Raw genomic sequence first — 15,977 nt, forward strand, 5'->3', positions numbered from 1 at the left:
TCCCTGACTACTTGGGGGGAAAAAAATGAGACTTTGGTCCTTTGCTTGCTGGGCTAAAATATAATTTTTTAAAACCCACAAATCTTCACCTAACTAAAGTTAATGAGTAGTGAAGGGCTGTGCCAAGGTAGTGACAGATCCTGCCTCTCCACCCTGTCCCTTTTGAAAACAAATCCTTCCCACTAGGCGAAAGGGACTCCAGCTTTTTCTCTCATAAATTTTCCAATCCTTTAAAAAAAAAAAAAGAGTAGTGAGGTAATGCAGTAGATAAAACACTGGCCCTGGAGTCAGGAGGATATGAGTTCAAATGTGACTTCAGACACTTGATACTTACTACCTGTGTGGCCCCGGGCAAGTCACCTAACTCCAATTGCCTTGCAAAAAACAAAACAAACAAACAAACAAAAAACTAAGCCACCAGCTACTAAAGTTCTATGGTTGGAATAGTAAAGACTCATACCATATATGGAGACATAAACATAATCATCATAGCATATTCACTAAACAACGTTGGCAAGAAACCACTCAAATGATAGCAAAAGTAGCATATAATCCAGATATTAAAAAATCAGAACACAAATAAAAAGGTACATATTCAACATCTCAGCTAGAAAAGCCATTACACAAAGGAACACTAAAAGTTCTGCCATAACATACTTGTCTAAAAATAATAATAATAAAGAATTGTAAAGATTTAATAAAATTTAATAATAATAATTTTAGAAGAAATAATTCCTTACCTTTATAGCCTACTCAAAATGTAGAGACAGTGAACAAATAACCCTCTTAAACTAATTGTAAAGTATGAAAGGCTGAGTTTTGAAAAAAGTTAAGGGTTTCAATAAAAAAGATTTTCAAATGGCAGGTCTCCATTTAATTTTTTTCTAAATCAGTTACATCATCATCACCATCATTATAATGTATATGACCACATTTTTAAACACGTAAAAAGCTTACTGAATGTTTCAAACTTTAAACAGGAAAATATTTAGTATTCTGGGTTTTAAAATCATTTCCCATAACACCATTAACATCACAACCTTCCAAAGGTTAAAATTCCAACGAATTTCTATGATTTCATTTCACTGTACTCTGTGTTGTCTGACTCTCTATTCTTTTTTTTTTCCTTTTTTGTGGGGCAATGGGGGGTTAAGTGACTTGCCCAGGGTCACACAGCTAGTAAGTGTCAAGTGCCTGAGGCCGGATTTGAACTCGGGTCCTCCTGACTCCAAGGCCGGTGCTCTATCCACTGCGCCACCTAGCTGCCCCTGACTCTGTATTCTTACCCACAGAATAATCCCTATACTATTTTGCATTTTGCCTCCTAACTTGCCTAGGCTTTAACTGGTTTCTTTCCTAACCCTCCACCCTCCTTCAGAGTGACTACAAATTTGAATGTTCTGCTCTGTCTCTCTTTTCATCCATAACAGATATGATCACAAAACAAATCCCAAACTATTCATTGCAGCATTCCAATCACTTCAAACTTAGTTGAAAAAAGATATTTACCCCATCCTTACACTCTCATCTTTTCTTCAAACTTCTAGTGCAGGTTTTAAGAATCATTCCTTGACAAATTTTCCAACCTCCCCCATCCCCCAACAACGAATCAATCAACTGTATCAACTGAGAAATTAAAAAATTAAGTTATCAAGAAGCTCACCTTATGATCTTATTTTTCAAATTTTTCCAGCTTAAATATTAACACTATGGAAATTTTATTACAAAAAAGAAAGGCAGCAATAATAAAAGAAAAAAACACTCAGTCAATCAAACACAAAATGATATACCTCTCTTTTATTTCTCCTTGCAACCTTGAGGAATTCCATAAGGATCTGTAGTTGGGCAGCATGTGACTCCTATAATAGAAAATTACATTTTAAAAGAAAAACTTTTTATCAGGAATCTAATGTTTTTAAAAAGCTCAGTATGAATGGGATAAAAGAGCTTTATATAAATTCTCAAGTCTATTTACTACATATTAAGCTATTCATAATTTTATGCACTCATTTAAAGGTTTTCTTTTGGCAAAAGGTTTTAAAAATTGTTTTCAAAAAATTATTTAAGATTACAAAAGAGTAGTGGTCTATCATCAAAAGCAGAGGATTTAGTGTCAAAAAGGGCCCAAAGAGTCCAACCCCTTCATATTTTAGATTAAGAAACAGATTAAGAAATGGTAAAGTGGCTACAGAGGATCAAAGAATTAGAGATAAAAGGGAACTCATATATCATCTGCTTAAATCTGTTCAGTCCCCAAGATGAAGAAACCTAGAACCAAAGAACTGAAGTGCCCACGATTGCACAGATTAAGCCAGCAGATGAATCAAGGTCCTCAGACTCTAAATTCATTAAAATCTCTACTGCAACAGATTTGAATGGAATAAGGTCATATTAAATTCAAAGACAGATCTTTTGTACTACAAGTTCAGTACTCTCTTTTAAAAAAAACTTTCTTGACATCTATTATTTTATATCACTTTCACTTCCAAATATATCCTTCCCCTACCCAGAGAACCATCTTCTGTAACAATGAATAAAAGGAGAGAAAATAATCAGTTCAGCCATATCAACAAATACACCAACTGAATATGTGCGGCATCTCCAACCTCTGTAAAAAATGCAAGTGCATTTCTCATCTACTCTTCAGAACCAAGACTGGTTAATAATTATACAATATTCTATTTTTGTCTAGTAGTTGTTCTTTCCATTTACATTATTATAGCCATTGTATAAACTGTTTTCTGGTTTACTTCACTTTGCTTTATATAGTTTTCATTTCTTAAATTTCTTACATCATATTAATATTCTATTACATGCATGTGTTAAAGTTTGTTTAGTTACTCTCTAATCAATGGTTATCTACTTTTGTTCCTAGTTCTTTGCTACTACAGAATATATACATTTTGCTATACAAGTCAGTAGAAATAGTACTTTCCTTTCTGACTTTGACCACTTTGAAGTATGTGACTAGCAGTGAGCTCTCTGAGTCAAAGGGTACATATGGACACTTTGGTAAATTTCTTAATATAATTTCAAATTACTTTCTAGTATGTTAGACCAATTCTTGGCTCCATTAAAAATATACTAATATATCTATTTTTTCACAACCCCTCCAACATCGACATCCTTTGTTATCATAACAATTTGCTACAGACCCCAGAGTTGTTCTTATTTGCCTTTATCTTATTATTAGTGATTTGGAACAATCTTTTTTATGGACAAGAATTTGCAATTCTTCTTTAGAGAATTGTTTGCCCATATCTTTTGACTGCTTTCCACAGGGAGAAAGCAAACCTCTATCTTAAATATTTGATATAAATCAAATCAAATCAATTGATTCCCTTCCTAATTCTGTATCATTTAAATTTTTCCCATGTCTCCACTACACTTTCATTATACCACAACTACAGCATAGCTTTATCATAGGAAATAGTGAATGATCCAGGAAATAGTGAATGATCCATGATTTCATCAGTAGAAGAAATACATGGGAACGTAGAGTTTAGAAATTTCCCTATACCAAGATAGAAGACAATCTTTCTATGACTTGGGAGGCACCAAGATATAGTTGATATAGTACTGGGCTTGGTGTCAGGAAGTTTTAGATTAAAATCAGACAATTATCTTAAGTTCCTTAACATCTCTTTGCCTCAGCTTCCTCATTTAGAAAATAAAGAAGATGAACTGAATATCCTCTCCTTTCAGCTCTAAATCCATTGTGATGTGATGTTCTATGAAATCCTTTAGATTTCATAATTAAGTGGCTTACCCCTTTGCCATATAATTAATATACTAGTAAGGGTCACAGAAAGGATTCAAACCCAAGTCCTTCTGGCTCAATATCCACTAACCTACCTACCATACACGGCTACTCTGATCTATACTATGCTACTACATAAGAAACACATAATGAAAAATAGCAAATCCTTTCTGACTTGTTTCTCCTTTCCAACTCCAAGCTAACCAATTACTCTTACAGAGAATAAAACTAGTATTGAATCAATGCAGTTTCAAGAAAAATAACTGATATTCTGGAAGGAGTATTAATACTTAAAATGATCATGTTCCACAGATCTTATTTGATCACACAAGAATAAAAATTAAAGATAATAAATGGGTTGTTTTTATAAAGCCAACAAGAAAATTCTATTAAAATCTACATCCCCATACAAATATTGCAAAAATTAATAAATGTATGATTGTGGGAAAATTTAAGAAGTGGAAAAAAAGTGTTTTTTTCTCATGATTAACTTTAAGGAATGCAAAGGAGAAAACACAAACAATACAAATTAGTGACAAGAATAAACCATAGGCATATATTACTCAGAAAAAGAAAAACTATCATTAATTGCCTCTCAGTTCAGACAAATCAACTATTTAAATTTGAACTAGGAACAAAATCATTATAGATGAACTAATTCATTAGAGAGAAGATAAAAATTTTTAAGGTGTTTACTGAGGCACAGTAGCACAGGTGTCACAATTTTTAAAAAAAAGATAGCAATCTCTCTTAAATGACAATGAAAAGAATAAGCAAATCTGAATCAAGATAAAGTAAAGAGGGGCAGCTAGGTGGCACAATGGATAAAGCACTGGCCCTGGATTCAGGAGTACCTGAGTTCAAATCCGGCCTCAGACACTTGACATTTACTAGCTGTGTGACCCTGGGCAAGTCACTTAACCCCCTATTGCCCCACAAAAAAGAAAAAAAAAGAAAAAAGATAAAGTAAAGAAATCCAGTAAGTCTTATTCTTTGGTGACAGAAAAAGAATAAAATAAAATAAATAAAAGTTTCTAAATGCACAAAACTACAATACCCACCAACAACTGGATGGTGATACCCTGCTGATCACATTAAAATATTTACAATAATTAATACAACACAATAAACTCTGTTAAAAAACTAAAAACAAAAACCAAGGTACCTTGAAGTTAAATGAGTAAACAAAGTGGATTTTCTTCTTTGTTGAAAGTATTGTGCTTTTAAAAGTAAATTAAAACCAACCAGTTTAAATTGTAAGTCGTCTCCATTTGTATGCTTCAAAGGTTTTTTCCCCCTCCACTATCCATTTGCCTTGCCAATGAATGTTCTCAGTTGTAATTAAAATTACCACTGCATGTTTACAAACATTATTCTCCAAAAGGGTGAAAGTTAGAAAAGATGACAAAATATAAAAGAAAAGAAAATACCCAGACACACTGCAACTTTCTTGGCACTTAAAATATATTTCCATTCTCATAAGATGTACTTTGATTTGTTTGCATGTCTAAAGATGCTATGTTCACCAGTCACAGGCTTTATCTCCATTACATACTGCAGAGCAGGATTTCTTAACATAGGGCTCCAGAAATTGTTTTCTTATATTTTGATTCTGTGTGTGTGTGTGTGTGTGTGTGCGCACGCACATGCGTGTGTATGAGTGACATCCTTTGTAATTCTGTGTATTTTACTTATGTATTTAAAAACATGATTCTGAGAAAGGATTCATAGGCTTCAGTAGCCTGCTCAAAAGGTCCATGACACAAAAAAGATTTAGAACCCTTCCATTGTAACAATGTGGGTAACAAATATTCACTTGAACAATAAGATCAGATAGCCCTCTGACAAAGTACTGATCATGTTATCTTCAAAAGGGTCCATTTATATACTTAAATTTCCATTCATCAGAAACAGGACTTGAATATGACTACAAAAAAAAAGCGAATACTGTGAGCCAATTCAAGGAGAGAGGAAAACTGGACATAAAGAGACTACAGAGAATCCAACACATCTGTCCTTTTGTCTAGGAAGCCCCCACAAAATGCAGCTACTTCTGTAGGTTAGTAATCTAAGTCAGTTCATATTGATTAGTTCCTATGACAAAGTATGGGCTAGCATAACAAAATGCAGATACACAAGAAACAAGTATGAAATATAAAGAGAAAAAGATTTTCAAAAATTTGATTAAGGGTAAAGCAAATCATATTAAAATACTGAGGAAATAATACGAGGTAATACATTATGTTTCATAATATTCTTCAGATTTAAGAATGGAGACCAGTGAGGTCTTTTGGCCTCATTAAAGGTAGGAACCAACCAATTAACAAATATTTATTATAATTACAGAATTTTGTGGATGGAAGAAGTCATAAAGAACATCTAGTACAACCTGCTTTTTTATAAATGAGAAAAATAAAAGAGGGTAAGTAACTTGTTCCAGAATGCCAACTAGCTAGGTGAAGAGGAAGACAAAACCCAGGTTCCCTAATTATGAGCAAGTCTATGTTTCTACTAAACCCTGATGCATGGACATACTTCTATAGTCACAAAGTTCATGGCTTTATACAAAGAGACAGCATTAATATTACTTAAAATGAATTACAATTTAAATCTCTATAAAGCCACAGATTTATAAAATTCTTCCCATTTAAAAATAATATTCAATTAATGCTAATAATGAATACAAAGTTCCTACTTATAAAACACAAGATCTAGATATTTTTTCTTCTAATGAAATAAGTTAATATCTAGTTTTAAATTTTCTTTATGCTAACATATTTCCTAAAGACATTAGCATAAATGTCTCAAAAGAAATGAGACAATCTAATTTCAATTACAGAGGAAAGAATAACTTGCTTTAAGTATTTTCTAAGCATTTTACATCTTCTCTTTCACTTTGCTAATGACTACCATTTAGTTAATTCATTACTCAATGAGACAACCACCAAGGGATGATTCATGGGAAGAAAATAAAACCTAATAGTTTTATTCAGTAACAATAATACAAACATGACTATGCAATATTGCATGACAACATTAAGAATCTAAAAATTGCATTGACAATTTTAACTTGCAGACTCAAACACTTTGAACTAGATTTGGTATAATGCCAGCTGTAAGCCAAAATATTTTAGGATAATAGATTATACTGATATAGTGCTTTAAAGTTTACAAAGCACATTTCTCACAAGAACCCTGTGAAGTGGGCAATAATAAATAAAATGTACTTTTTTATTCACAGAAAAATGTAAAATATCAAATATTTATAGCTGATACAGATGAAGAAAGATCAATCAAAATAGATTTTTTTTTAAATAGCCGATATGTACTAGGTGCCAGAGAAACTGAGAAAAATGAAAATCCTTGCCTTCAAAGAGCTCACATTCTTGCGGGGGTTTGGGGGGGGAGGGACACACCATGCTCATTTAAGTTTATACAAAAAAAAGTATATGTGTGTCTATAAATAATACAAGGTAATTCAAGGTAATGGCTGCATGACAAGAAAAAGAAAAAGCTACTACATATGCAGAATCAAGACGTTTTCATAAGTCAATGCTCCTCCCTAGCCTCTAGTGCCCTATAAGGAATGCAAATTTCTTGAAAGCAAGAAAAATCTTGATTGCTTGTATCTGTATACTCTGTAGTTAGCACAGTTGCAGGTACATAGTAAGGACTTAATAAGTGCTCATTCATTCATTCATGTATGCCAAATCTGGCAAACTGATTGGCTATGTGGAGCTTTGAGAATCTGGGTTACTGGATAATCCAAAACTACTCTTTTCATTCATTCCCACATATCTGTTAAAAATTATTTTTTTCATTCAATAACAATATCAAATAGTTCAATTTTTTTAACTTTATAGATTTAATCTAGGTACTGGTTTCATCAATTAACTAGTACTTAAGTGCCTACTATATACCAGGCACAATTTGGAGCACTAGGAATAGAAACAAAAGCAAAAGGTAGTCCCAGATCTCAAGGATCTAAAAGCCTAATGGGAGAGACAGCATACAAACAATTATTTACAAACAACAACAACAAAAATACAGGATAAACTGGAAATAATCAACAGAGGAAAGGCACCAACATTAAGGACAATCAGAAAAAGCTTCCTACAGGAAGACCTTGTACACAAGGTGAGATTTTAGCTGGGACTTGAAGAAAGACAGGAAAGTCATAAGATGAAAATGAGGGAGAGATTTTCAGGCATAGGTGGACAGCTAGTGAAAATTCATGGAATTGGGAGATCCAGAGTTTTCCACAAGGAATTGGAAGGAAATCAGTTATCACTGGATCACAAAGTATTTGCTGGGAAGAAAAGGTGGAGTAAGATATAAAAGACTGGAAAGATAAGAAAGGGCTATCAGATTTGAAAGACTTCAAATGGCAAACAGAGGATTTTATATTTTTATTAGATCTTAGGGAGCCACAGAGTTTAATGTTAAGGGGGTGACATGATCAGACTTTCATTTTAGGAAAATCAATTTTAATAGCAGATTGGAGGATTGAATGGAAGAGAAAGAGAGATTCAAGTTAGGGAGACCAACCAGAAAGATACTGTAAAAAGATGAGGGCCTGTACCAGGGTGGTGACAATGTCAGAGGATAAAAGTAGGTATATACAAGAGACGTAATGAAAGCAAAATCAATAGTACTTGGCAACAGACTGGATATACAGGGTGACAGTAAGGAGGCAATGAATAAAGGGAAGAAACAAGAAGGTAAGTGCCTATTATTTGCATGGCATAGTATGGGCAGCTAGATGACAAAGGGGAGAGAGTGCTGGGCCAGAAGTCAAGAAGACTCTTCCTGAGTTCAAATCTGGCATCATGCACTAGCTTTGTGACCCTGGGCAAGTCATTTAACCCTGTTTGTCTCAGTTTGTTCATCTATAAAATGAGCTGAAGAAGGAAATAGCAAACCACTCCAATACCTTTGCCAAGAAAACCCCAAATGGGGTCACAAAGGGTAAGACATGATTGAAATGACTAAACAATAACATGTGCTAGGCATTGTGCCAAGCACTTCATGGAAATAAAAACTACCCTGTGAGGTGGGATAGCAATCCCCATTTTACATTTGAGGAAACTGAGACAGAGATCAACTGACTTGCCCAAGGTCATGCTGCTACTAAGTAGCTGGCATAGATCTGAAGTCAGGCTTTCCTGACTGCAGGCCCAAAGTAATATTCAATGTGCCACCTAGCTGCCTCCTGGCTGATACCTAGGTTGTAGGCCTGGTTGACTAGGAAAACCATGTATAAGGAAATATGGGAGGGGAGAGATAAGTACAGTTTTGGACATATTGAGTTTCGGATGCTTCAGAACATCCAATACAATATATACCACAGGCAGACAGAAATACCATAGAATTAGTGACACAAACTGGGTTCTCAATAAAGCTAGAAACTCCAAGGGATGAAGATAAGGAGAGGAGGCATTCCTAGCAGGGGTTTAGAATGTCTTAAATAGGAAAGAGTAAGTCAGTTTGAATGGAATGCAAAGTGCCTGAGTGAGAGTGTAATCCATTTGAAAACAAATGTTGGGGGATAAAGGGCTTTAAATATCAGACAAGTTTGTATTTGATCTAGAGCAAAGCTTAAATTGTGGATTGAGACCCCATATGGAGTTACATAACTGAATGTGGGGGTCATGAAGAATTTGGCAAGAGTAAAATGTTATATATGCCTACTTTATATGCTCATATACCTGGGGTCAGGTGAAAACTGGTCACAAGTGGAAAAAGTTTAAGAAACACTGGTGTAGAGCAGGGGTTTTGAATCTTTTTTGTACGATGGATCCCTTTGGAAGTCTGTTGAAGCCTATGAATCTCAGAATAATTTTTCAAAAGCATAATTTAAAATTTTCAAAAGCATAAAGTAAAGGAAATCAATTATATTGAAATCAAGTTATCAAAATCATTTTTTAAAGTTTATTAAAATATTTCTCCCACCCACCTCAATCAGAGATAACAGGAATTCACTAAAGCTTCGAGTTGGCACTGACAAGCAGTCACTCCTATCTATGCTTTAGAAAGTCCATTTGGGGCCAGCTAGGTGGCACAGTGGATAAAACACCAGCCCTGGATTCAGAAGGACTTGATTTCAAATCAGGCCTCAGACACTTGACACTTATTAGCTGCGTGACCCTGGGCAAGTCACTTAACCCTCATTGCCCTGCAAAAAAACAAAACAAAAAAAAAAAAGAAAGAAAGTCCATTTTGAAAACAGAGTGGAGGATAGAATGGAGAGAGAAGACGAGGAAAGGTTACCAACTAGAAGGTTTTTACAATAGTCTAGACAAGAAAAGGGCCTAATCGAGGGTAGTAGTGACGCAAGTAGAAAAAAGAAATAAAAGAGACGTGATCTGGAGGTTTGCCAAGCCTCCATTAGCTCACAGAAATAAAGACTGAAATTGCAGAAAGAAATCTAGACTGAATATATAGATTTGGAAACAATCTTGAAAACATGGAGAGAAAAGAGGAGAGATGTCAGAGCCTTGTGAGCAGTCATGTATAAGAGGCAGCAGATGAGAATGTTCCAGGAAAATAGATTAGAAAGGAATAGTCAGACAGGTTTAAAAGGAGAATGAGAAGACAGAAGTGTCATAGAAGCCAAAGGAAGGTGAAGTCTAAAAAGTACAAAGATGAAAAAAAGAATGAATAAAAAAAAATGAATGTTTGTTGACTGCTTATATTCTGAACCTAACAATAAAGGTAGCTTTTCTACTAGAAGGACAGCTAATGGCCAGGGTACGATTAAGCATATATACAAAAATACAGTTCTCAAAAGCTATCTCTAAATCAAATTTAACTTTATCTTAATTTTCCCAGTAATATCAACTGCTGCATTATTCAAAATATACTGTTGCAGGCACTAAAATGAAAATACTGAATAGGAAAATATATACATATGTATATACTGAAAAATAATACTGAATACATGTAGCACTCAAGTTCTATATAAAATTTTTATATAGGAATATATATATAATTTTTTATATAGGCCAAATTTTAGGCACGGGGAGGGAGAGGCTAATATGGGATATAAGCAATTGAGACGTTACCACCAAAAACTACTTTGTTCCTAAGACACATAATCACATTTCCTAGTAGAAAGGTACTTCAGTGGACATCTAGTCTGACCCATATTCAAAAAAAAAAAATCCCTACTACCATATATCCAGCAGGTGGCCATCCACCCTTGGCTTGAAGACCTCTAGTGAGGAGAAATCCACTAGCTCCAAAGGCCACCTATTCAACTTTTTGACAGTTACAAATGTTAGAAAGTTTTTCCTTAGGTTGAGGTTTCTCTATTAACTTCTACCCACTGAGCTGAGTTCTGTGCACTAGGATCATGGAAAAAACATTTTAAACCTGCTTTCACCTATCAACCTTTTTAAGACTGAATTCATATCCCCTCTTCTACAAGGTAAACATCTATCTGTAGGTCCTTTAACCAATTCTTCATCTAGCAGTGTTTTGAAACCCTTTCACCACTAAGGTTAACCACCTCTGGATAAGTGCAGATTGTCAACATCCCTTCTGAAATGTGATAGCCATCAGCAGCAGACCCAATAATTCAGATGTGTTTAATTGATGCAGAGTACAATTGCCTTGTGTACTTATTCCATTTATTTTCATCAAAAAGAACTTAACTAAACAAAGTTCACAGCTGTTAACTACTCTTCAGGCATTCAAGCCCACTACTATTACAAATCATAGCCTGTCGAGAGAAAATTTTAACAGTTGCCCTTTGATGCAGAAGGGGAAACTGATGTAAATGAGAAATGATCTTGCCTGCCTGAACTGGGAAAAAAAAGGTAGATTTGACTTATACCATCTTACTACTTCTAAAAACACTCCCATACCTGTTTAAATACTTGCCTGACACAGAGCAAAATTAAAGAAAAAACAAAAACCCCTTCCACTTACTGCCTCCAGCTGTTTTTTCTTTTGTACAAGTAGTTCCAGCATCAGGTTGACATTGGGTAAATCGAGGTTATCTTGATCAGTTCCTAATAAATCTTGAAATATTTGCCACCTGTGGCCATTCTGAAATAGAAGAAATGAAAAGAGAGAGGAAATACAAAACCCCAACTCATATAAAGGGCATTCTAGATGCTTCTATAATGCATTTTTAAATTAAAAGATCCCACTATGTTTGTTATGCTGCCTTCAAAAGCACATTACTACCACATTCCATGCCCCTGATTCCATGCCAATTGCTCAACACTGCCTTCTGGATGAAATTTAAATTTTCTATCCTCACTCTCATGAATATGTCCTTTTACCTTTCATAGCAAAAATCTTTCTGACTCTTTTTCACTGGCATCTTCCTGTCAAAAATAATCAGACTAGTCATTCATTCTTAAATAAAGTAATAAACTGCTAATTATTATTATTCTGTAACATATACATATGAAAACCACATTAATTAAATTTCTAAATTAAGCTATTTTAAGATTTCTATATTTTAATAAAATGCCTTTAGTATTCTATTATAGTCAACAAGAAAACTTTGAAGCCAATAACTAAACTTAAGCATTTTCTATAAGAAGCATGTTCCATTTGGGATAATTCAGTTTTCAAATAAAAAAAGATTGTCAGAATTAGACAAATAGAATTAAGTTTTAAATAGGCTAGAAACCACAAATTGCCTTCATTCCAATGTCATCAACATATAATTAACAGCATTAGAACCTACAAAGAGTTAATAGAAAAAAATTCCTAATTTGTACATGCACACTTCACTATCAGAAATGTTATTAGCAAAAGTAGAAATAATATCCTAAGTTCAAAATACATTCCAAAATGTGGGTTCTTTCATCTACTACATCTAGGAGGAACATCTCTCCTCCATCCAGACAAGGAGGGCTGTGGTTCTGATCCAAACAACAAAATGCCCTTCTACCTCTTTTCCAAGAGTCTCCCATTCGCTTAAGTAAAAGCTTGACACGGCCCATTGTAATAGTTTGAGTATGTCTATCTCTATGGCAAGTGATGGAATGTAAATCTTACATCAATCAGCTAGAGTTTAAGGCTCTGAAGAAAGAAGCCTGTACTAAGGCACTACCACCACCGATGCTAGCAGCAAAGAAACAAAAACTTGATCCCAATCCTCACCCAAGAAATAGGCATAGACCTAGACCCAGAGGATTGTTTTAAGTATTAATTATTGTATTTCATAAAGAATTATACATTTATATATACAAGATTTGTTGTAAAGTTTCTGTTCAATAGAAATGTGGAACAATTTCCACAAATTTATAAAATTCACAACTAAAGAGTGATTAATGCAAGACTAGTGAAATGGAATATAGAAGAATAAAAAAAATCATGAAGTTTTTTGCATGACTAGGCACTAATCTGAACAAAGTCTATGTTGTAGAAAAAGAAAATATTTTCTTACAGCTAAGAATTTTTTGGAAATTTTAATGTTACTATTTTAAAATCTGATACTGTTCTCTTGAATTATTAGCCACGTTAAATATAAGCAGTCCCATTGCTTATACTGCCAAAAATCTACAGTAAGGGGAATAGTAATTCATTTTCACTTTCTGATCAAATTGACTGATGATCTTGAAATATTTGCCACCTGTGGCCATTCTGAAATAGAAGAAATGAAAAGAGAGAGGAAATACAAAACCCCAACTCATATAAAGGGCATTCTAGATGCTTCTATAATACATTTTTGAATTAAAAGATCCCACTATGTTTGTTATGCTGCCTTCAAAAACACATTGCTACCACATTCCATGCCCCTGATTCCATTCTTACTCATCTAAGAGTGTTTTAGGAGCATATTTTAGTTTTATAGGCTACACAGTATTGAATTAAACAGGTTTAATTTTAGTTTAATTTCAGACAAGATTATCTGAATAAAATATGTGAAAGGACTCTGAAGAGTAAAAAGCACTCTAAGATGGTAACTCAGCACAATGGAAATATTTGTATCTTTTAAAAGAATGTTTAAAGGGTGAGTTATTATTACAATTATTAATATTGCTAATGATAATGGGAGTTCAAGTAATTCTTACAAGGGCCTATTTGGTAAGATTCCTTAACAAAAATACAAATAAGAACCCTAAATACAAGATTTAAGAAATTTTCAAAAATCCTTTCACACAGTAATTTCATCTTCTTTTCCTCATTTCCCAATTCTTTTCTTCAAAACCCCACTTCATTCCCATAAAGACTTATTTAAATTAAATTCAATACTTATTAGGTCCCTACTACTGAAAGCACAATTGATTAGGCACTAAGGTAGATAAAAAAGGTTAACTAAAAATATGGTCACTGTCTTCACAGATTTTTAAAGTCTAGGGAGCCCAACTTTACCCTCTCATTGTTCAAGACAATTACAAACAAAACAAATACTATAAATAAGTAATTCTCAAAATTTTATTTGGAAAATCCTACAGAGACCATTTTTTTAGGTGGATCAACAATAAATTATTTTAATTTTCCTTAAGATAAACTGTTAGGTAAAAACAAAGTGAGTTATAAAATGTAGTAAAAAGAGTTGAAACATACGGTGCTACTCACTGAATGGTCCAACTTGAACCTCTTTTCCTCAAATCTTTGCTTCTGTTTGAGAATAAGTTCATTCACTGGGAAGAAAATAATTTATTATTTTTTTATATATCAGATTTGGCTATTTTAGCTGAATCATTTTAGTTTCATAAGCACAAAACTTATAATATGTAAAAACTTATAACAATATGTAAAAAGCAGAAAACATGGACTTTTTCTCTCGCTATTAACCAATTTAAAGAATGGACAAACCTACTCAAATAAACATAATATCTCTCTCTCTCTCTCTCACACACACACACACACACACACACACACACACACACACACACACACACACACACACGGTTTTAAGATTTATAAAACACTTTTTATACACTGTCATTTGATCCAATAAGCAGCATACTGATAGTGAATTCTGATAGCCTTTCCTCATTCCTAATAACTTCTTTATTTCTGTGCCTTGACATTGTTGGCCATTTTCCCTTCCATTTCTCTCTCCTCTTGAGTCTTAGTGACACTGCTTTCTCTTGGTTCTCTTCTTACCCTTCTAACTATTCACTACTCAGTCTCCTCTACAGAATCATCAGCCATTTCTCACCCCCTAATTATGGGGCTTGTCCTGATCGCACTTCTCTCTTTTTGATCTAATTGGCTCTCATTAATTCAACTAGTTGTTTTGTTTTTTTGTTTTTGTTTTTAATCCAGACTTAGTCTCGCTTTCTTTAGCTCCAATTACATGTTGGACATTTTGAATTGGATGTTCATAGGCCTCTCAAATTCAACATTTCCCAAACAGAACCATTACCTTTCCCCTAAAACCCAGTGCTCCTCTATACTTGCTTATTTCAGTCAAAGGCACTATTAGCCTTGCAGTCTCCCAAGTTTACAACCTTAGTGTTATTTCTCACTCTCCCTCACCCCACATACACAATCAAGTACAAGCTGTGTCTATTCTATCTTCACAATGTCATTCACACCCATCTCCTCCTCTCCATGCAAAGAACACCTCATTACCTCTTCACTAGACAGATATAGTCTCCTAAATGGTCTCCATGCTTTCAGTATATCCCTTTCCAATTCAACCTCCACACAATTGTCCAAGTGATATTCCAAAGGCACAATTCTGACCATCTCACATACTCAATACATTTCAATGCAAAATCCTCTACTCAATTTTAAAGCCCATCTCTCAAACTTGCTCTAACACGCCTTTCCAGAATTTCATGTTATTTCTCTTTCAACATTCTGTTTCAACTAAAATGGACTTCTTACTGTTCCTTACAGACAACATTCCCTCTCCTCCTGTCTCCTGCCTCTGCACAGGTGGTCCTCCATACCTGGAATGTACCCCCTTTCAACTTACACTGTAAGATCCCTAGTTCACTTCAAAGGTCAGTTCAATCACTATGTCCTATGAGTTTTTTTCTGATTCTTCCCAAATGCTATATCTTCCCCCAAAAAAGTATCTTGTATTTATTTTGTAAATGTTTATTTTGCATATACTTTTGTGTGTCCCCTTCTAGGGAATGAAAGCTCTTTGAAAGGCAAGGATTATTTCATTTCTGTCTTTTGCCAGGCAAGCCCTAGATTGCACTTGGAACATGATGAGGCATATGTCATTATAGATGTTGTCATTCCCATTTTAAAGATAAGGAAATCATGGCTCATCAACATTAAATGA

At 34.1% G+C, this 15,977-nt stretch overlaps 1 protein-coding gene across 5 annotated transcripts in view; it reads right to left on the reverse strand.

Moving 5' to 3' along the window:
* The window catches only part of COP1 (COP1 E3 ubiquitin ligase), a 240,336-nt gene that overhangs the window by 189,145 nt on the left and 35,214 nt on the right, over window positions 1-15,977 (reverse strand). For 2 of the 5 annotated variants that reach the window (XM_044004924.1, XM_044004927.1), the window contains exons 4-6: window positions 14,306-14,370; window positions 11,693-11,812; window positions 1,791-1,859 (exon numbers count right to left, since the gene is read on the reverse strand). In XM_044004924.1, coding sequence (XP_043860859.1) covers window positions 1,791-1,859; window positions 11,693-11,812; window positions 14,306-14,370 — 254 coding nt within the window. Of the gene's footprint in view, window positions 1-1,790; window positions 1,860-11,692; window positions 11,813-14,293; window positions 14,371-15,977 lie in introns of all 5 variants that reach the window. The other 3 variants (XM_044004923.1, XM_044004925.1, XM_044004926.1) reach the window with 2 other exon arrangements.

This window comes from Dromiciops gliroides, chromosome 4, assembly GCF_019393635.1.
Source record: "Dromiciops gliroides isolate mDroGli1 chromosome 4, mDroGli1.pri, whole genome shotgun sequence".
Taxonomy (NCBI): Eukaryota; Metazoa; Chordata; class Mammalia; order Microbiotheria; family Microbiotheriidae; genus Dromiciops; species Dromiciops gliroides.